The sequence below is a fragment of the Ammospiza nelsoni genome, chromosome 2 (genome assembly GCF_027579445.1).
Source record: "Ammospiza nelsoni isolate bAmmNel1 chromosome 2, bAmmNel1.pri, whole genome shotgun sequence".
Taxonomy (NCBI): Eukaryota; Metazoa; Chordata; class Aves; order Passeriformes; family Passerellidae; genus Ammospiza; species Ammospiza nelsoni.
In genome coordinates, this window is record NC_080634.1 from 45,475,608 (window position 1) to 45,498,819 (window position 23,212).

The 23,212-nt window shown below is 42.3% G+C and overlaps 1 protein-coding gene across 2 annotated transcripts in view; it reads right to left on the minus strand.

Moving 5' to 3' along the window:
- GUCY1A2 (guanylate cyclase 1 soluble subunit alpha 2) overlaps nucleotides 1-20,055 on the minus strand; it is a 153,042-nt gene extending 132,987 nt beyond the window's left edge. For both annotated transcript variants that reach the window (XM_059466373.1, XM_059466374.1), the window contains exons 1-3: nucleotides 19,798-20,055; nucleotides 5,419-5,480; nucleotides 4,822-4,943 (exon numbers count right to left, since the gene is read on the minus strand). In XM_059466373.1, coding sequence (XP_059322356.1) covers nucleotides 4,822-4,943; nucleotides 5,419-5,480; nucleotides 19,798-20,055 — 442 coding nt within the window. The remainder of the gene's footprint in view (nucleotides 1-4,821; nucleotides 4,944-5,418; nucleotides 5,481-19,797) is intronic.
- Nucleotides 20,056-23,212: the final 3,157 nt, after the last annotated feature.

Genomic DNA, 23,212 nt, shown 5'->3' on the forward strand with positions numbered 1-23,212 from the left:
AAGATATGTCCTGGCATGTCCTTTTCAATGATTTCCTGCCTTTTCAAATACAGTATTTCTCAGCAGTTATTTAGTAGTTACCAGAATGATCCCAAACATCTCTTTAACAACAGAGAATCACAGAAGCATAGAATATTATGAGTTGGAAGGGACCTAAAAGGATCATTAAAATGCAATTTCTGGCCCTGCACAAGACATCCCCAAGAATCACACCATATACCTGAGAACACTGTTCAAGCACTTCTTGAATTCTGTCAGGTTTGGTGCTGTGACCACTTCCCAAGTGCTCAGCAGTGGAGCAATAAAAATTGAACAGCCTTCACCTCAGTGAAGCTCTCAGCCACCCTCTGGGTGATTAACCTTTTGCTAATATTCAGACTAAACTTGCCCTGACACAGCTTCATGCCATCGTCTCATATAAGGGCTAAGATTTTCTTAGTTTCACAAAGGAAACACAGATCTTTAACTCTGACAAATGTACAGACAACAAATGACTTTTATAGAATTATGCCCTTTGTACTAAATGAAGGATCAGCCCTGCAAGATATATTTAGTCATGAAGTGATCTGCCCTATATAAAGCAGCCTGCAGCACATGTTCTCTTTGGTAGTGACAAGCAAATGTCACCCAGAGCAAGAACTCTCTAAAACCTTACACTAACAATGGATTCCACCTCCTCCTTGGTGACTTGGGGAAGCTGAATCCAGAAACACAATTTATCTCCCTGACAGGACAGGGCTCTGGGCCAGGATTCCATACACCTTATCACCAGGGTATTAGGGAATCCCTGGGGAATTGCCACTGCACCATATCATCCTCCAAACAGAAGATGCCCAGACAGATGGACAGACAAGCAAATTCTTCATGCCACTCTCTGAAGCAAAATCTAAAGAAAGAGCATTATTATCCCACAAGTCACAAATGCCTAATAGGAAAAATTCTTGCAATACACTTGAGTCCACATGCAGAGCTGACTTAGCCATTGATATGTGCTGTGCATTTTTTAAGCTGAATTTTTACGAGACAAAAAATAATTCTGTTGTATAAATTATTTGCTTGAATTAAAAAAATGGAGGAGAAATTTTTTCAGTGCCTTAAGCAATGGAAAGTTAGATAGGTAAAATTACTTCTCCAGGCCTTTCTCCTGAAACCATGATCGGATACAAGTGTATTTGTAACTTCAGACTGCGTGACCAAGTGTAATTTATAGAGTTTATCTAACATGGTGCTGCAGTACATGCAATTTAGATAGTTCAGTTTAAAATACACAAATGGGCTTTCAAAGACAACACTTCTTCCATGTCGTCAGAGACTGGGTGTGAACAGTTACTGCTGCTTTACAGAGTTTGCACAACAGCTCTTTTTATATGACTATGAATTTAGGTTACTTTTCATTAGTTTTACTATCAAAGTGAGGACAGATTACATATTCCTCAGCAAGATGCAGAGAGGCTCCAAAGGAAATACCGATGCCATTTAAAAGACAGATAACTGCCTTAATGAAGTTCCCTTTCTTTTTTTCCCTGTGAAGGACTGAAGAGTGAAAAATAGTTCACATTCACAAAGGCTACACTAATTGTTTGCAGTGTCTGAAAAGAGTGTTTGGATGAGGTGAAGTGAAGGTTGTACACCTTTTTATCTAACTTGTGCATTTGGGATGTGAGAAATATCATGTGATATATTGGAAGTACAGAGTGGAGTTCAAAAAGAAAATCGAGCATTTCTCTACTGCTTTGTACAACTCAGTAGCACAGACCTTCTTTGAATATCTGCCAAAGAAATAAACAGGAGATAGGTCATGAAGGCTTTATGTCCTGGAATAAATTCCTTAAAAGCAGTTACAAAAACACAAAAAAGTTTTCATCCATAATTTCCTGTTCCAAAGTTTTAATTTGCAGCTACATGAAGGTCTTCTGCTGTATTCTGGAAGCATTTAAGTAAAAATGCACACTCTAATCTTACATGAAATCAAATTATTTTAAATCATGAGGACAAAAGCAGTCCCAAACGAGATTTGCTGTCATTGTTCAAAATGCTGAATGTACAAAGGGTATGAAAATGTCTTTACTTCAAGAAGGTTGAAATCTGAATAGCACTGACATGTGGTTTAAAGGATTACAAAAATCCTGTTATCTCCATTATACAGATGGGAAATTGAGGCACAGAAAGAATAAAAACTTGCCCAAGGTCAAATAAGGAATCTCTTCAGATACAACTTTTCTCTCTAACATACCTCAGTATAAGTTTATAGTCACCTAAGAAAGAAATGTGGTAGTAATCCACGTAACATACTTCATCATGGACATCTTTCTCTTATCATTTATTTCTAAAATAGGTTCAAACCAACACTGTCAATCTCCTCTGAACACAGTTTAGTGGTGTACTTGGCAGTGCTGCACTAACAATTGGACTTGATGATCTTAAAGGTCTTTTTCAACCTAAAGGATTCTCTGTTTCTACATGCTTATGAAGGACACTGTAAAAGTATGCATGCACTAATTAATGAAAGCTGAGTCCATCATGAAGTTGTCTGGACTATTTTTGAAAGGATGGAAAGTTAAATAAAATACTCCAGCCTCAGAAGCTGTCCTTGTAAAGGAAAACAGTGGGACTGATCTGATACCACACACAGTTTACAGCATGTGAATCTGATGGACATGGGTGCCTTCCATTACAGTGGTTTAAAGCAGGGAGACTTCTACTGATGTCTAGACTTGTAGCAGAGCAACTCAGTAAGGAGACAAGGAGAACCAGGTCCTTGCACTGCAGGAAGATGGTGACACACTTTGGTGCTGACTTGACAGGTGGAAAATTGCAGCATTCATACATGATGGATCACATGCACCGAGCTGAGTGAACAGCTTGCAGTCAGCACTTCCCTGTGAGCAGCGCAAGCACCAGGACCACAATGTGAAGCATCTGCTCAGAGTCCTCCAAGCTTACCAGAGATCTCAGCATTTGCACTCTTCTGATGAATAAGGAATGCCAAATGACTTTTTTAGAGGTGGTTAGGAGACTGGAAGAGGTGAATTATGTTGGCAGTATCTAAGGTCAGAGAGCAGGAAGATGCTTCCAAGCATCTTTAAGGAAACATTTTCTTCCAGACCTAGACACCAAGTGTCTCTTACTGCTCATATAAATGAACTAAGAGCCAGACTTGGTTCAACAGTTTCTCTAGCCTTCATCACAACCAGATTCATGCTTGCCTCCTGTCTCAGCAATGCCACTTGCTCCAGGTACACACCCCAGTGGTTACATCCCTCTTTCACAGAGGCCGATCTTCCCAATCCTTATTCAACAAGAAAAATAACTGTGTATGTGAGAATTAATTACACAGCCTCCATTAATTTTTTCCCTGTTGTGATAGGAGCTACAATTAAAATAAATAAGTTGGGTTTACTGTTCCTTCCCTTATGTTCTTATCCCAGATAGGGAGAAGGATTGCTTTTAAATTATCACAGTGTTTTGCTCATACTGAAGTGGAGTTTTTTTGCTAAGAAGTCTTTCTTTAAGAGGCAAACTTGTCCAAGAAAAAGTCTCTGCAACCTAATTTTCAACAAAACCACTTTAATAGTTCCCCAACATAGTAATGCTTAGATGTTATCCCTATACTGTGGTCCCAATCTGCCCCTAATAAACATGCATTTTGAGGATACCACTGAGGAAACAGGTTGCACATTATTCAGCCATGCTGAGGTACTGGGACTGACACACTGCTTTAAAAGCACTATGAAGGTGAAAAACTATTCACAGCTGTTTCATATAACTCATATTTTGTGTCATGGTGAAACAAGTACTGAATGTCTAGTCTGGCTTTTTATAATATTAATGTGCACCTGATAACATGAAAAGTCTCTGCTTTGCATGAGTCCTTCCTTATCACTCATAGCATTTATTTTAGAGAACTAGCATGCAAAAATTTTAGAATTAAAAAAAAAGGTAAATAACACTGGACACATTTAGAATTTGATTTGTTCTAAATTCTCTCCATGACCACACATGCAAAATACAAAACACCACCTCCTTCTAGCAGCAGCTAAAGACACACAGAACATCCCTGAGAGCATTTAGCATTTTACAGAATAAAGCACTGGATAGCAAAAAAAAAAAGACAAAACATTTTGAATGTCAGTGAAACACAGTCATCCCAAAACTAGAGCATGTTTGCTGTTCACAGAGCACATCAAGTCTGCTTAACAGTTTGCAGTAAGAAAGACAGATACACAATGCATATCCTCCAAAAGTATTTTAAGTCAGCAGGATACAAGGGTAAAGACCATAATGTGAGCAGACTATCACCTCACCATATTCCCCTGACATGGAAAGTTAAAACTTATCTTCAATTATCATACAGTCAGATTTCAGTGTTTTGCCTCTTGCTGGAGAAAATCTAAGTTTCCAGAATGTTTCATGTCTCAGGTACACCCTGCTGCTGTTTCTCAGGCCCTCTACTCACCAGGTCCACAGATGATAAAAGTGTCTGTTTTTCTTCAGAACTCCTATAAAAACACTAAAGATAATTCCAAGGCCAGCACAGAAGCAAGTCCACTTGCCAAAAGCCTTTGAAACTTCTCAAATCACTGGGTACTGCACAATACACATTCATTGCCTCCACTGACAATCACGTCTGGATTGTCTTAAAAGTGCAAAATGTATGTAGAAAAGGAAACAAATGTAGTAACAGTGTACTGGTATGTTGCTGCCTATATTCTAAATTTCTGTGGTTGGAGCAAAAATTTCTTGTTTCATTGTTGGCATTAGGATGGTCAGTAAAACTTCCTTGCAACTAAAGGAAACAAATTCCCTTGAAAAAACACATACCAAGCACATTAGCCGTACACTGGAGAATTCCTGAGACATCTTCAGTTTCTTCATTGCCAGAGCAGTCTGTATAAGAGCATCTGTTTGATATATTGTGAAAATTCTTCTCTGCATCTCTGTAACTACAGAAAAGAAAAAAGTTATAACAACTCCTTATACAAATGCAAAGTCAACAAATATCTTTCAGAAGTGGTGGCAAAGGATTAAGGATTAATTGCCCCGTGATGGGCAATTTCAAGATTCATCTGGACAGAGTGCTGAGCCATCTTGTCTAGGCCATGCTTCTGTCATGAAAGGTTGGACTAGATGAGCTTTGAGGTCCCTTGCCAACCTGATATTCTATGACTGAAAAGGAGTTGCTATTCTCTTTTTATAAGAAACATTCCAGTTCATTAAGCAGTCGCCATCTGAGGGGATTGTACAGAAGCAAGATTGAACAGCAATCTTGGTTATGTATTGCTATTCCAAAGCAACTCTAAGAATTTGAGAGAAAAAGTTAAAAATTAAATTTAAAAGCTTATCATGGAGGGCTGTGAATTGGAAAGCACAGAGCAAAGCATTACCATGCACCTTTCCCCACCTCACATTAACACTTACCCAATAACTTGATGCTCAAAATACTGCAGTGTCTTTTGAAGAGTCTGCCGAATGGTCTGAGGCTACGGAAGAATAATTTTAAAAATTGTGAGATTAGGGAATTGCAGCACAGTTCAATTAACAGATCTTTTCATGCACTATTTTTCTTCAGTTTTACTCCTCTTTATCTTCTACCTGCCATATGCCCATCGCAACAACAGATATTAAATATTATTATTCATTCCTTGTATCTTACTTCACCATTTAAATGGAAGAATTTTACAATGTGGCATAATTAATACTGCTTATAAGGCTAGTTGCACATAACAAAGGAGCCACTTCTCTCTCAAAAACAGCTCTCAAAAACTATAACACGCCAACTATCTCAGTAATTTAAAATAATTAATTTGAAATAGTCTGCAAGAAAATGCCCTTATTTTGTGATGAAAGTATCACCAGGAAAAGGTATTGAATTTTTAAACTCTATATGCTCCCTAGAGCATTTTCTAATAAAGAATATTATAAAGATGCAATTTATTTTGGCTTATTTTCCTACAAGCTATAACTCTTCAGTCATCTTTCGTATTACCAGGAAAGTCAAGTTCATCAGAAGAAAATCATGGCATGCTTCAAGCACTTCTATGCTATTTCACTTTAATAGGTGTTCACCAAACTACACAGATATATAATTGTCTTTATTTGCATTATTACCACTACTACAGAGTTCACCAAAATACTTATGTATATAAATGTTTATTTTCTTACTATTACTGCTGCTGAGGCTGCTATTATTTGAATGAATTCATGAGAGATCTTTTGGCAAAAAAAGGACATGTGATATCCATGTAATTTTCTCTCTTGAATTTTCCAAGTCACTTACGACAAAATGTTATTCCTCAAAAATTACTAGCTTGTATCAAATCCGAGGTTCTTCACCTGTCTATTTTGACCTGGTGCCAGAATTCAGACAGAGATACGCAATTGAGAGTTATAAGCTTTTCTTCTGTATCGAAAGCACACATGGACATTTTGATCAGACTCACAACAACATGCACTGAAATTTTAGAGATGTTTGGTCTTTTGCTGCCTTTTGGAATAGACATCTAATTGTTTTAGAAATTAATAGTCAAAATGCTCCTTAATTAGAGGAATATCATGCTAAAACCACAATCACCTTTGAAAGTCTCAAATTTTGCTTACTGACCTACAGATTCAGCAGCTCAAGAGCTGAGCTTCCCACCTTGCTCAAACACTTGCTCATGAGTTTGCAGAAGGAGTCATCTGTCCTAATGACAGCAGGAAGAAAAAACTGTATACCAGGCTACACTAGGTTTGTACAACTGCAAAAAATTTATTTTCTAATACCAAACTGTAAAAAAGTGTCTACACTTTTGTATTTAAAAATTAAATTAATTAAATTGTAAAAATTAAAATTTAAATGCATGCACTCAAAAAGAGCGTAAGAGGGCTTATAGGAAAGATGGGGACAAGCTTTTTAGCAGGTCCTGTTGCAGTAGGACAAGGGCAATGTTTTAGAACTAGAAGAGGATAGAATTAGACTAGAAATGAGAAAGAAGATATTTATAGCAAGGTGGTGAAACACTGGAACAGATTGTCCAGGGAAGTGGTAGGTGACTCATTCAAGGTCAAGTTAGATGGGGCTCTCTCTGGGCTGAAGATGCCCCTGCTCATTCTAGGGAGGCTGGACAGAGGACCTTCAAAGGTCCCTTCCAACCCAAACTATTCTGTGATCCCATTAACAAAAAAAAAAAAAAAAAAAAAAGAACCTAGATGGAAACCTTGGAAAAGGTTTTTCTTGTTAACTATCAGGTAATCACTTTACATCTCTGTGGGAACTAACTAACTACCTGTGCCAAAAGGCTTTAAAAATTGCATGTTCTCTTGTAAAACATGATGGAAGCACCATATGAGTGAAACCATCACATATCAAAAAAACATCTCCTTCTCAGTGGTACAGCACATGTTGAAGTCTTCAAGCCTAATGGGCTGCAAACATATTTAATGGCATGTTCTCACTGAGACTCAGAAGCTTTCCTCTGCTCAGAAGGCAGAAAAATCCATTCTCTACGTCTAGAAGAGATGTATTTTCTCACAGCAGCAACAAAGCAAAGCAGAATAGCTTTAAGTGAAGAAGTGAGACCTGTCATTTCCCATCTCCATAGAGCATTTCCCTCAGCCCCACTCTCTACACACAGAATATCAGTATTCCACCAGCAACTCCTCTGACATGAAATAGGGAATAATAGAAATGTTTCATTGCTAAATTGAATCTCCATTCTCGTTGCCCCAAAGTGCTTTTACAGCAAGAATATGGAATGCAGCAATGCTTGGTATCACAACAGAGAGGAAGAAAAACTGCTTCTTGTCTGCTCAAGAAGTTTTGCAGCTTAGAACACCTGAGCAATCATCCACAGATTGTCTTAGTCCTTCTCATGCCTGGAACACATACTGCACTCCTAAACCAGGGAGCGGGGTTAGAAGTTTCCTAAACCAGGGAAAAATAATTTTGACTACCTCAAGATCTGATAATACAAGCAATCTCCTAGTCCTGAACTTATTTCAATGGTAAACATCCCTTCTCCTGCAGTGCAGAATGGAAAAAAAAAAAATTCCCATGTTAACTTTCTCTCCTGAAAGCTAAATCAGTTTCCTAGCTGTTGTCAGACAATCCTAAACAACCCCATGAACTCACACCACTTTTCACCAGCAACTCTTATCAAATCTTACAAATTTAATACAGAAAAAAACAGGATTTACTATTAAAACATGGGTCATAAACAGAGCTCGATGTAATGCGCTCAGAGCCAGAATGGAAACCGATCCAAGGAGTCACAAAGCCTTTCTTCATCTCAGACAAGAATTATGATGGCATATTGCTGTGCATCGTTAAGAGTGTCACTATGCTCACCTTCTCAGTTTGCTGTATTTCATCACTGGTGAATGTCATTTTGCTACAAATGTAATTCCGTTACCAGGGCCATGTCTAAACAAAACAGTGAGAAGAGATATGACACCTGTTTGCCTACAAGGGCAGTTTGGGGCACTGCTTCTTCCACTACTGATAATACATTGCTCATGAGACAGAGAATGAGCAGGAAAACATCTCCACCTCTTTTCTTTTTCTTTTTTTTAATTCAGTAACAAGAATGGATGGAGGCAAAATAGCTAAACCTTCTCCCAGCAGCATAGCATACATGACCTCTCCCAGAAACAGAGCTCCATCACTCAAGGAGGTAAAAGACAGCCTTTAACCATCCACCTCCTCCACTGTTATGCCATTTAGGTGTTCAGTACCAGTAATTTACTGAAGATATTGTAAAGTTTCATAGCTACTTAAAATTATAGGATTTAATGTAAGTATAAGCCAGGGACTATTACCTAAACAATTATATGTCAACAATTCCTTTTGATTATGATAATTAACTAATATTTGTATGCATCACAACAGGAGTAGTCACATCTGCTCATGTGCCTAAGGACAAATCAAAGTAAAACAAATTCTTGTTATTCCTAACTGTAAATTAATCCAAGGATTGCCATACCAGATCACATCCAAACTCCATATGGTACGATGACATGTAAGGTATAAGGAAACACTGGAGATACTCAGATTGATCTGTTGCGTGGCAAAGAATAGAGGACTTCACTAAAATCACTCTGAATTCAGATATCAGGCCATGGCTAACCCTAATGTGTCAGAATAATTTGTAAAAAACTACTGAATCAATGAGTCATACAGGTTTGAAAGAACGTCTGGAGGTCTCCTAGACCAACATCCTCCTCAAAGTAATTTGAGTTAAAACTGGTTGCTCAGGTCATTCTTCAGACAAGTTTTGAGTTTCTCCATGGATGGCGATCTTACAACTTCTCTGGGAAACCTGTGCCAGCATCTGGACACCCTCATGATGTCCCATTTCTTTCCATAATTCTGATTTTAAACTCCGATCTTTTTTGCCTCTCATCCTTCCTCCATTCTGTACCGCCAAGGAAAGCCTGGCTCCATCTTCCCTACACACCCTGCTCAGTTTAGCTGTAGACTGCATCTTTCTGCTCACCCTCTTCTTCAGAGAATGAACCCCCTTCCCCAATAAGCATCATTTAAAGCCACCTTCACAAGGTTGTGCAGTCAATTAGAGATGACCTCAGCTCACTTTGTCAGATTCTTGCTCAGCAGTCCTTGCTCCTCAGAGCATCCCCCATGTCCCTGGAGATCACAGCCTGGCTAACAACACCACCATCACTGCCTGCAAGATGTGCCTGCACCAGCCAGAGCCGTCTCCCCTCCACCAACAGGACTGAGGAGACCCCAGCTGGGCACCTGCACCTTTCACCCCTGCACTCAGAGCTGTGTGGTCACTCCTGACTCCTCAAGGTCTTCCCTGGCTGCATCATGGGTGCCCACATGGATGAGCAGCAGCAGTCATAGTCCAGGAGACAAACAAGCTCTGGCAGCCTCTTTGCAAGGCTCATGTGTGAGCTGTTGGCAAGCAGCAAACCTCCTGTGACAGCACAGCAGGCTGGCACACAATGGCTTCTGTCTCCTCAGGAGAGAGCTTCTGATACCTACCACACCCTCCTCTGCTGGAACCTTCTAAGGGTTGAGGCTCTGCTGGATCTGCTGCCCCATCTGAAGGGAGGGAGGCCATCTCTCCCACCTCTTCACAGGCACTTTACCTTCTCTGTACCTGATGAATCACAGGTGGAACAGGGGCCTTAGTTATGCTGTCAGCAGTAACCAACCTCCAGCCCTCACCATCTTGAAAGTTTCCACCCTTGACTCTCAAAGATTATCTCTATTTTTCTCTCCTTTCTTTCAAGATGGAGCTCAGCTTCTTGGCTCTGCAGGGCCTCTGGAAAGATCTGTCCATCCTCCCTCACTATTCTACGACAGCTCTTCCCCCTGGCACCTCACTGCTCCCTGACCAGAGTGCCCGGCCTTTGGCACCACCAGGCCGCAATGCCGGCGGTGGCAGCCCTGCCACAACAGCCACTGTCACTGCCAGCCACCACTGGTTACAAGATGCACTCCTAGAGAAATGTGCCCTTCCTGCTGGATCTCATCCTGCTCCCCAGTAGTGCAAAACTTGTTCAAGTCCTGAAGATAGAGGAGTAATAGTTCCTCAAAAACTCCTTCTATAACTAACTGGAGAAAATCTTTATGAAGACATTTTTCTAAATGAACTTGAAGTATTCCTGGTTTTTAAACTCAGACAACTTCTCTTGCAGAAAGGATTCTAGTTTAAACTGTGGGGCTTTTTTCTTTTTCTGAGTTCAGTTTTCTCTTCCTGCAGTATCATTGCCTCAGTTTTCAAGGCAAAGGGGAAAAAATTTCCCCTTCAACTGCATCCCTTCTTACCGCATCCCTTCTTACAAATGTCTTTCCTAAGGCATTCAAACATAAACTTTCCAATCTTCTCAGAATACTGAGATTTCAGCCTATTCTCTAGCCATTTTCTGTTGCCTCTGAAATGTCTTTCATTTGATTGCAACACCTTTGGAAATAAACGGTAGGGCTCATCTGCCCAACTGCAGGCACCCACAGTGATTAATTTAATCCTCTGGTTGGCATCTAATACGTGCCAGAGGACTCAGTCTTTATAAATACCCATTTCTTTCTTTTGTCTAGAAGAGACATTGATTGATTGCTACAGACTTCGACATCTTAAAATGTTTAGGTAAGGACAGACAAACCCCACACTGAGGTGACAGAACTGCACACAGTATCCCAGATGACTCAGTCTCAATTTACATAAATGCAGTTTAAAATTCTCCATGCCATTCCTTTTGCATCCTAAGATACCCAGATGGAATTAGGGAAGAAAGGGCCTGTACAGAACACTGCCAAGAGAGCAGCCAGGTACACAGACAGTTCCTCCTTAGCCCTCACAAAGTTTTAAATATTTTTTCCTCAGAAAAGCTAAGTGGCTCCTAGCTGAGCTTCACAAAGGCTTCAGCAGTCATGCTGTTAAAACCTGAGTGCTTAAAATTTTAAACATGGAAACTGAAGCACTGAAGAGCATAACAGGCTCTGCTAGAAACCACTTTGCTTCTATCAGAATTTCTTCAAGTATGTCCATTGGGTCAGGAGGCTCTCCCACAGTGTTGTGCCCTGGGGAGTTGCAAAGTCCTTCCCAGAGGAATCTGCACCCCTGCATGCAGGAGAGCCTGTGGACCTCCACCAAATCAGCACTGAAAGTTTTAAATGCTTCAAATTTCAAGTGTTCAATCATAAACTCAGCAGATGTGTATGATTTTAGTCACCAGATTCACTGCTGGTGATCATTCATTAATGAAAAACATTTCCTTTTTCATATTTCAAAACCAATTTTAGTCAGGCCTTTGTGCTTAGGTGACTGCAGATCTCTAAGCACACACGAGCAGGTGTGCATCTGGCCCATCCGAAAGAAGATAAATGGCAAAACAGTAATTTTCAGTCTGCGTATTTTTAATATTTACCCCATGATCATGTAAGCAGTGAAAAACTGTTCCCTCCCTGTCCTTCTGGTCTGCAAAACATTGAATTAAAGAGGTTGTAAACAAAGAATCAAGGCTCCAGTTGAAGACAAACATTTATCAACACTCCCAAGTGCCAGGAGTGGAGAGATAAGCACTGAAATTGCTGCAGCTAGGGAAAAGCAGAACTGAAAAATAAAAGGAAGGCTCCTTTGGCATCCAGCAATGTTCTGATGATGCACAAAGGAAGAAAACTCCCTAGCAGGTCCTGCACAGTCAGCACTCTCCCTGTCCCATTCCAAGAGCTGAAGAATGGAATGATAGGGGACAGAAATCAGAAATGGAGAAACAGTTTCACAACATAAGCAATCATCTGAAATTTTAAAAAAGAAATAATATTTAGGGGTTTAATAGTGTTTTTGATAATATAACCAGGGAAAAAAAAAAAGTCAGCTCTCTAGATTCTGAACATTTTAAGTTGCACCTATTTTTTTAACTGCTTCTATTTGAGCTAAAAAATGTATCTTCTTCATGAAGACCAGCTTCCCAATTCCAGATGAAAGCACTCCCTGCTTGCAGACCTCCATGGCTAGCAGCAGATTCGGTATCAAGAGAGGGAGATGCATAATCCCCAGGAGTGGACTGTCTGGGGATCCAGGGCAGGGTGAGTGACAGCTGGAGGCAAACAAGCTGCCTGGAACAGCTCAGGATGATCCAGACGGGACCGTGCGAGGGGGCAGTGCCCGAGCTCAGCGCGACTGGCAGGCAAACCTGAGACACTTCTGCTCCTCAGTTCATACAAACTGGGGTCCTCTTCACAGAGAAATGCTGGAGCACATCAGAGAATTGCCTTAATTTAATAAACAGCATTGAGATTAAGAATTTTGCCCAATACTATTTCATGGCAACAATGCAAACACTGTGAAGAAATAAAGCAGAGCTAAATAATGACTAGAAATTGTAAGTTCTGCATCCCCAACTGCCTTTCAGCTAGAAGAATCACAGATATTAGGGATGGAATTGCCTATTAGATCATCTAGCCTAACTCCTTGACAGTGAAGGATAAATATCTCAGGGTGCTATCCCTTATAACACCAGCTGCAATCACTTTGTTAATCTCTGAATTTCAGCCTGGTCTGAAATGGACAGAAAAACTGTTCTGTGCTGCAGAGAGAACGTGCTCAGTAAGATTATAACAGATGATCTATTGCTAATACTACCTGTTCATCTTTTAATGCAACTGATATCTACTACATAAAATCATCAGTGCTACTCCAGCAGACTGATAGGAAATGAAAAGCTTTATAGGTCGGTCCTTTTCAAGGATTTTTTTTTTCTGCTGAGATAGAAGAAGAACCAATTTCCCCAGTGTAACTGGACATAATTTCATATGCATCTCTGCATAGGTACTTATCCCTTTGAAACCTACAGACAAACCCTAGATGTTTTTAATCTTCATTCTGAAACTTAGTTTGAGAGTTTGCAAAGCAACACATACAGAAAAATCTGGATACAAGACAATAACTTCTTTTACTCAAAGCACTTCATAGCAGCCTTTAACATTAGCGCAAGAGGTAGAAGGCAAGAGCAGGCTTTCCTCTGTATTAACATTTTGCATTTTATCAGAGCACAACCAACTGCTGTGAGGTGGTAAATGGCTCTGCTCAAACAGTTTCAAATGAAAAACATTCATGCTCACTGTGATGCAGCCATGAGGGCTCACTGCTTTTGTAGGGGCATTTATTAATGATCCTGACATTCTCATCTCCCTTACACCTTTCTCTATTTGCACCTGCACACTCTGGCCAGGGGAGAGGCAGAGAAGTGCAAAGCAATTTAGATCAGTTTTGTGGGATCACCACTAGTGCTGCCATGCTCTGCTCTGCCAGCCAGCAGGTCTGATCTGCCCGTGGGCAAAGCCTATTCCCCAGCAGGGATATGCTCACTGCTCCCAGGCAGCAAACTTGTCTGCAACCTATGAATGCTTCCAAGACACATTTTCTCCAAGCACTGAAGGGAAGTTAAGATTCAGCCTGGAACAGCACAAATATTAAGAAAGCCAATATTACTATGACTGGTCTAAGCATTAGATGTCAAATACTTAAACTCACACTCAATAAAATTTCATCAAGGTCAATACAATGCTGCAGGCCCTTGGCCAGATAATTTCTTCAGTATTTTATTTGCTGAAGCTGAACTTTCTTTGCATCAGATGTTAAACTGCTGAACAAGAAAAACAACTAAAACCCACTGTGATGCTCATATTGATGATATTTTCCTGAATTTTCCTGTTTAAGACATCACAGCTCCATTTCAGGCTGATGATGAAATAACAGATTGACTGACTACAGACTGCTTGTGTGACCTTCTGTATAACTGACTTTTGTCTATGTTGAGTTAAAAGATACTCAGCAAAAGTCTGGTTTTATTATACTTTCCAAAAAATCATTCTGTTTGCCTGCTGAAATGAGAAATTAAAAGTTTCCCATAGAATGTGCCTCTCTTCACCATTGTCATGCTTCACACCCACATTCTTGAGAAGGATGTTACTCATGTATGAAGGTCATCCAGCCTGGGCTACTAAGTGAATAAGATCATCACAGCACTGATATGGGTATCATTTGACATTACCTTATTTCATTCAGAAAGACAGGCAGAAGTCCTTTCTACAACAGCAGAGCTTAGCTATACACAACGTGTTCATGTAAGTGATAGGGAGCTCAGAATACTTGTGCAAATTTTTTCCAAAATCTTATGCAAAAATCAATTTGCTACCTCTCCTGCTAGTGGCAGCAGCTTGTTAAGGGGGTAGAAGTAAAAAGCTAATAAAAGGAGTAGTACTCATGGACACTAAGTGGTAGAGGTTTATGATGGAGCCACGTTTGATATAAGCTGCTACACTGCAACTTCTCTGCCAAAACCCCACCTCCGCTCACTGGAGGATTCACTTGCAATTAAGCAATCTGAAGTTACAGTAGTTCTGTGACATAAGTCATAGCCTACACACCAACATAAATGACTGCTTTTACATTCACTTTTCTTCCACTGGCAGGGAAAGGGCTGCATTCAGAAAGCCGGTTCTTAAATTCAAACTATTTGGCGGCAGCCAGTAGTAGCTTCCTAAATAACACAGAAAAAAAAATAGGGTTCTTACATTAATGTGTTTTGAACTGGGCGTTTAAAGAATAGCAGAAATAATTCTAAGTGAACAGAAAAGTATAACAGAAGTGATTTTCACTTAACAGTTTTGTAAGCAATGCGTTACATTGGCCTTTCAGAAAATAAAATCAAATGGAAGTGTTAGTCAGTTTAATGCTGTGTTGTGCTGTAATTTGTGTTTCAGAAAGATCAGTGCAGTGCTCAGGGGTACACAGATTCCTCTGAATGCACACCCAGTCACTCTCAGATCCTTTAGGGACAGCCTATGCCTCTTAGATGGGAGCAGAGTATTTGACTTTTCAAATCAGTGACAAATTATGTTTTTCTGATTTAGATTCTATTTTCAGCCTGGTATTGGATACAAGTCAAAATAAAACTGGAGCAAAAGTAAAATTGCTGCAAGGAACTAGAATTCAGCCACATATTAAACTGCACTTTTAAAGACTCAAGCTATGTCAACTGGTGCCAGGATACTGTTCTCCTATAGTAGAGCTTCTAAGGGAAGAAAAATTTTTTTTAATAATGAATATCATATAGCATCATGTTCTCTACTTATAATTAATCAAAATGTATGTCTTTGTGGGTGTAAAATCCATCCTTTAAAACAGAACTCAATAACAAAGCTGGAATCAAAAGGAGAATGTATCATTAAATTTGCTTGTGATGTGCATTTAATTACCAAGTTATTTCTTTAAAACAAGGTCAATAAATCAATGTCCCTATTAAGTTCCCAACATTTTATTATTTATCTCCAATAAACTGAACCCAGCCTGGTGACAAGGGCAACTGTTTGTTTTGGGAGCAGCTGGATCTGGCTCCAGATTTCTCTGATCAGAGTGCATAACCAAAGACCATTCGACAGCGGTTCAGATGAAGGAGGACAGAGGGACATCTGTGTTCTGTCAGGAACATGATTTAGGAACATGTTGGAACGGATAGGAGCTGCCTTCACAATTACACAGCGCTGTGGGAACATCACAGGGATCAAAGGCTGTGAGAGGGCAGGGACAGTCATGGGGCAATCTGCAGGGAGCACTGCTGCCAGAACCTCGTGAGCCGATGGAGCCACAAGACCTGTGTGCACAGCCTGGGGTTTATTGTACTGGGCAGCAAAGTTTGGTCCCACCAACCATCATCGTCACACCCAGGTGCTGAGCACAGCTCCCCAGCCCCACAGAAGCTGTGCCTCCACCCTTCTGATGCCAGGGCACTTGGCTACACAGCAAACTGGTTCTGGGAGAGGCAGCAGGGCAGCAGCTTGGTGACATGTTCAGCACATGCACAGTTAGTTTGCTGAGTGAAGCTGAGACAAAAGAGCTGCCTCTCCTTGCATTGTTGCTGCTCTGCCTCCCTGCCTGCGCACCCTGCTTCCCCAGCACAGCTTACTCACAAATGCCAGCGGTGAGATGTAGATGGAAGTCTCACCACACACTTTCCCCAAAACACAGAGCTGTTTTGGTGGGATGTGAGCCCTATCATCCTTCTAGTTCTGGGGCTCAGAAAAGAGGGAGCTTGCAGTGAGCACATTCCAGACAAACAGCAGCAATCCTTCACCCATCCAGGCATGTCAGGGAACATTTACAAACCCACAGGAACATAAAATGAACCCATGCCAAAAGAGGGATCAGGTCCCTACATCCTCTAGTGTAACTACTGCAGGAAAAAATCTCCAATAATCAATATAAGGGAAAAGGTGGAATATCATGCCTGCTGGAAAGTGCTAGAAGCTGTTGTCCTGGAGCAAGGAGAATGGGGTGGATTCAATGCTGCAACACATCAAGATTCACTTTTTGATGTTTTCCCATAGTTCCACAAAAAGTAATGTTTGAGCAAAGTCATATTCAGCTAAAATTGAAACCAAGATTACAAGTGATAAAAAAATGCAGTAACTTGTTTTCATGGTATTTTAGTGTAATATATCTTGAATATCTCATTACTGCATTTCTTTGTAGAGAATCTCGTACATTTCTTTGTACAGAATCTTGTACAGAATCTCGTAGCTGTACTAACTCATGAATTAATTGCACAGAAGAAATACTTCATACACATTTTTGCACAACCACTCCTAACATGAAGCCTTCTTGCTGCTCTGCCCTACAGACACCCCTCTTGGGTGCCCAAAGCTCTTTTTCCCCTTGGATGCTCCTTCCTATTCTGTTCAATGCTCTCCACATCCCCAGAGCAGCTCTCAGTAGCTCCGGCTACCACTTAGAACTCTCTGCATGGTACAGTAATATTAAATACACACACAGAATTTTTCTTCAGTGAAAACACAAAACAGTGTTTCACTGAGTATATAATCCTAGTCACTGCTGAAGGAAAGCACAAAAATCTACAGCTAAGTATAAACATCAGGAACCTGTAGCATCCTTCAACTTTGAAAGTTGGAATGAGGACAAAGAACTGCTGCATTCATGTCTGAAGAGACAACATTAAACCTTGCAGGCTAGATATACAGTATAAACATCTGTATGCACACAGATATGTTTATATACTTATCAGACACCCCTATCTATAGTAGAATGGAATGAAGATCTGTCTACATCTATAAAATAGTATTAGAGCTTCTTATTTAGAAAGAACATCTGCCAGTGCTCCCTTCACACTTGCCTTCTAATTTAACAAACAACATAAATGAATCCTATTAAATCAAAGTGGGGTTTTTTTTACTTCCAATTAAAGTTATTCCTGATTTATATCAGTAGATGTGAAAAAATAATCCGATCCAAAGTGTTAGACATATGGGAACTTGACTTGTTGCGTGAAGGCATATATTCAGTACTACAGAGCTCAGTAAGAAAGCACCAAAATAACAAAGCATCTGAACAGTGGCTTCTCTGGGTGAAAAATAAAAAGGCAGGGGACTTGGTTCTTTCCCTAAACCAAGACTAGGACAAGAAGACTTCTTTGACTTAAAGACATTAATTTATGCCAAAATGAGTAAGATGGGAATGAAGCTGTAGTTAGGATGCCAAGATAAAAAGGGAAATTTTAAGTAATGTATATAACATTAAAATTCTTAAATAACCTATTTTTTAGCAACAAGGGTTGCTATAATTACCTCCCAGGGAAACCATGAATGCTGTTGCTTGGGACATCAAAACCATGTTAGATGAAATTTTTGCATTCTTAAACAAAATTTCTCTGCGAGCAGGGAAGAAAAAGGACTTGGATCTATCAGAGTTTTATTAATGTCTTAATTCAAGGAATGCGTTTATTTTGAAAACAAATTCAACAACTTATATGTAAAACTGTAATGGTCTCTTATAGCAACATAACACAGGAAATAACAGTCAAAGCTTAGAAAACACAAATACTAAGGTTATCTCAAAATGCTGCGCTGAACTACTTCTGAATACTTCAAATATTTGGGGTAACATATGCTCTAATTATACCATTGCATTGCTATTAAATTAAATAGCTCCTCTCTTTTTTTAGTATACTAAAACAAGACAGGTCACCTGAAATATCATCTATTAATATCAGCATTACAAGACCAGATTCCCAGTGGAGAGGGGAAAAAAACTCAATGGGAAAGGAAAGTCTTAACTGCAGCTGGATGACTATTAGCTGTTTAATGCCCTAAAACTTCTCCCATTAAACACCCTGTCTACTCCTGTCCAGCACTTGAACTCCAAACAGAAAAGAGTATACTAAAACCAATGCAAACTGAGAGTTGATGGTGATGAGACTCGTAAGGAATTTCCAGACCTGCCCAGTAATATGAAAAAATATGATCTGATGCCACAATAGCAGATACAGCTGCCCTGCACATTATGACTACTTGTTGCCATTAATGTTTCATTCTTTAATACATTAAACTATCTCAGAGCCCAAACAAATATTCAGTTGCAGCTGAAACTTCAGGAGGAAATTTTAGCAGTGATCACAGACGTATGTACAGGAGCATAGCGCAATCCTAACACAAAGGCTGGAGAAAAAACCTTTTTTACACTAATCTACGAGAACTCCTGAGACACTGATTTCAGTCTTACAGAATTACACCAGCATATGTTACAGGCTCTACCTGAATTCGCTCCTGATGTTTACAGCGTACAGACAATGCGTCCCTGACTCTCAACTACAGGTGCAGCTATCTAGGCAATCATTAAGTCGTGGATTTCAAAGTCAGCTTTAAAGAAACTGACCTGTCAGTAATGTCTGCGCATCCAGGAGGCACATGGAAATTTGTTGCTGAAATATTTACGAACACATAGCCGGAACTTTGTTTTGTTTTACCCTATTCAGTACAGAGAAGCCCTACAAATGTAAGAAGTTCACATCCCCTCACTGCTCAGGAACAATGCGCACGCCATGCATCATACAGATGTAACTTTTTATATATTAAAAAAATAAGAAAAAAAAACGGTCGCTAGTACCAGTTATAAACACTCTATTGCTCTGTTTTCATTCAGAGAGACACTCGGCAGAAACGATAAACCCAGCCAAAGCGGCAGCTGCTCCTAAGCGTGACTCTCGACCCGATTTCCAGCACCGGGCTGCCGGGAGCTGCACTCCCGCAGATCTGCGTGGCTGGCAGCCGGCAGCCGGCAGCCGGAGCGGGCACGGAGAGGCAGCGGGCTCCAGCGACCCGGCGGGAGCACTCAGGCGGGGGGCGCGGGCTCCGCCGCCTCTCTCCCGACAGGGACCCGAGCCCCGGGGCAGTGCCGGGCGCGGGCGGGAGCCGGGCGCGGGGCACTCACTCACTCACTCACTCACTCACTCACTCACTCACTCACTCACTCACTCACTCACTCACTCACTCACCGCGGGGGCCGTCAGCCGGCGGATGCTCTCGCCCAGCGAGTCCAGGTTGACCCGCCGGCGGCGCGGAGCGCGGCGTGCCCCGGCGCTGGCAGCGGCGGCGGCGGCGGCGAAGGGGATGTCAGCGGGGCCGGGGGGGCTGCGGCTGCCGTTCCAGCAGAGGCGGGACAGGGGACACTCGCCCTCCTCCTCGGGGCTCGTCTCCGGGCAGTCCGAGCCCAGCGAGCTGAAGGACTCTGACGAGATCTTGCGGCGGGACATGGTGCCGCGGGCGGGCCGGGCGCGGGGCGGCGGCGGGCTCAGCGCGGGGCGGCGGGCAGCCGCGGCGGGCAGCGCCGAGCTGGGCGGGCGCGGGGGCGGCCGCCTCGCATGGCCGCGGGTGCCCCTGGGCGGGCGGGAGGCAGCGGCGGAGCCGCCGCGCCGGAGCGGCGCAGACCGCGGCGCTGCCCCGCAACGCGGCTCTCCGCGCCGGGCCGGGAGCGCGGGTGCCGCGCCGCTCCGCGCCGGGAGCCTTTAAAGCGGCGGCGGCGGCGACCGCGGTGGCTGCTGCCCTCCTCTGCCTCGGCCGCCCGCCCCGCTCTCCCCTCCCCCGGCTCCCTCGCTGCTCCGCGGGGATCACGTGTTGTTTGGAGCCCTTTCCCCCTCCTCCACCTCCTCCCGCCTCCCCCGCCCCGCTCGCCGCCTGTCGCGCTCGGCCCCGCCGGCCCCGCTGCCCCGCGCCGCGGAGATGCCCCCGGCGGGGCGGGCCGAGGGCAGGGCCGAGGGCAGGGCCGGCGCGCAGCCGCTGCCGGTGCCGGGAGGGCGGCAAGGCGCTCCGCTCTGCGCTTTGGAGCTGTGGAGCTGGGCTGGGGGAAGCGGGGACGTGGCCCGGTAGCGCGCACGGCTCCGCGGAGAGCGGCGGTGCCAGCGCGGGGAATGGGGACGATCCCGGGGCCCTCCCATGGCTGCCGCCCCGCCGCCGCCGCCTCCAGTCCCGCCGCGGTGCTGGACAGCTCCCTGGCAGCTCCAGCGGCCGGGAAAGCCGGTGCGCGCTCCCTGCCAGCCCTCCCCGCCTGCGAACTTTTGAAATTACAATAGGGAAGCTGAAGCTTAAAAAATAAATCATTTTAAAAACTGGGGAGACAGGATGCCGGCCATCAGCTTTCAGAATCAAAAGCTGTCGTCTTTGTGCAAGCACTCCTCCCTTTAGCACTCTAGGTTGTGTCCAAAACTGCAAAGAAACTAAATTCATTTTCTCGCTACAGCCCTGGAAATGGGAGAAAGGGCTGGGCTAAGAGAGATGACCAAAGCAGAGGAGCTTCGATCCCGGATGGCACACAAGGTGTCTTCTTCCCAACTTTCCCGACCCATGCTATCAGTTTAAAGACACCTTTTGAGATTCTTTACAATAGTGATAACTCCATGTAGTTCTCCTCAGCAAAAATGCTCCAAGGAAATGTGATCTCAGCTGAAGTGGTTTGTCCTACCATCAATGAAGACAGCTTGTCATTACTTTCCCTTTGTTAAAAAAAAAAAAAACTTATCTTAAAAGGAAATTATTTTAAGGGAGTTTTTACTCTACCTTTTCACTGTACTATGACATGTTTTACAACCTTATCCTTTTAAATGTCTGAATGCAGCCTAAACAAGGACTTACTGAAGAAACGAGGGAGATTTCCACAGGTGTGAAGGAGCTTTGGAGCGTGGCCCCAGGCAGCACAAGCCGATGTCTGCTCTCAGAGGGGGCACAGGTCTATGCCTGAACATGCTGCTTTTAACTGGGACACAACAACCAGGACATTGCTTTCAGTGTGTCATCCTTGTTTCCCTTGACTTGCATAGTGTCTTTTCTTTTTTTTAGTAGAAATAGATATGGAGTCTGGTGATTGAAGGTGATTGAAGCCTGTGGCTTGAAAGGATGTCCTGTAAAGCCAGAGTGTTCCATAGTACCTTCTGTTGCCATGGGAAGTGTTACACTTGGGATGCACAGACTTTTTTTTCTGCAGTCCTGGTGATTCCCTCAGCAGCCCTAGGACATGAATCAGGCATGACTTCGCATTCAAGTAATTCACACACAAACCTTCAGGTCTGTTGTCTTTCTCTGTGTTTCCTTTTCACAGATTCTTTGAGATCAGCTGTACAAGCCCTTGCTGGCCCGCAGGCCAAGCTCCCACCATTGTGGAGACTCAGGAACTAAGGGGTCTGAAAGATGCCCTTTGGTGCTAAGCACCACCCCTAGCACAGCATCACCCCCTAACATCTCTGTGTTAAGATGTTAACATCCTTCACATGCTCCAGTTTCCATTAAATTTACTTCCTTTTCAAAGACCATTTCATATAGTCCTCAGTGAAGTAAAATACCACTGGTTTCCTGGCTGATGCAGTGACAGTGACAACTGTGTAAGAGCCACATGGTTTAGCACAGAAAATGCAAATACATATTTATAAGTTCTAAACTGCAAAAATACCAAAGTGTCAACTGGTTCCATGTGCAGCACTTCAGCTGTAGGGTAAGCAACTTGCCTGGAGGCATTTTGCATTTTATTCAGCACTAAGGAAGAGGGTTTCAACATGACAAAAATTACACCTTTTAGGTCTTCAGTTTTCTCTTTTTCTTGAAGTTTAAAGGAGCACTTCCCAATGCAACTTATTGGTAGCATTTGACAGTGCTTTGAGTTACCTTTGCAGCTTTAAAAATTACTTTCCTAATGCTCCTTATGGCCGTATTCCTTTTATGTCTATAATATAGTGATCCTGAAGTGGAAAAGAAAATTATCTGCCTCAGTGACTATTCCTGAGGTCAGGACATCATAACCAAATGTACTTGTACCAAACCAACTCTTTTGAAGAACATGAAGGACATTTTCCTTCAATGTCTAGATAGTGAAGTTCACAACTCAGCAAAAAAAATGCCATTAGGTTCTTCAAGTATATTTTTCTTCAGATGAAGCAGACCTTTGAGTAAACCCAGACCATGTTGGCTAGTCTGATTAGATACAACCTTTAAAGCTTGTAAAATTAAGCCTCATACCTGCCCAATACAGTTACTAAGGATACCAGTAGTGTGCATACTGCAACTCTGGGATTCATGATATGAAGTGCACAGAGCTGAATAGAGCAACCAGCTGGAAAAATACCAAACACCATCATAAGTTGTCTCTAGCTAAATAGAAATAGACAGCAGAAGATTCAAGATGATGCAGATCCCAGAGGTGAGTCTGGTGAGCAAACAAGTCATTCAGTCCCCAGTTAATTATTCTCATTTCATTTTTCTTGATCCAGACGCAGCCTTGGCAAAGGATAAATACCACAGGGGTTGCTTCATCTGGCAGTCAAATGCCTTTGAGAGCCCATAGACATAGACATTTACAGCATATAAGAGAACAAATATTCTTCTTTTATACATGTCTCATCAGCCCCAACCTGTAGCTGGCACATT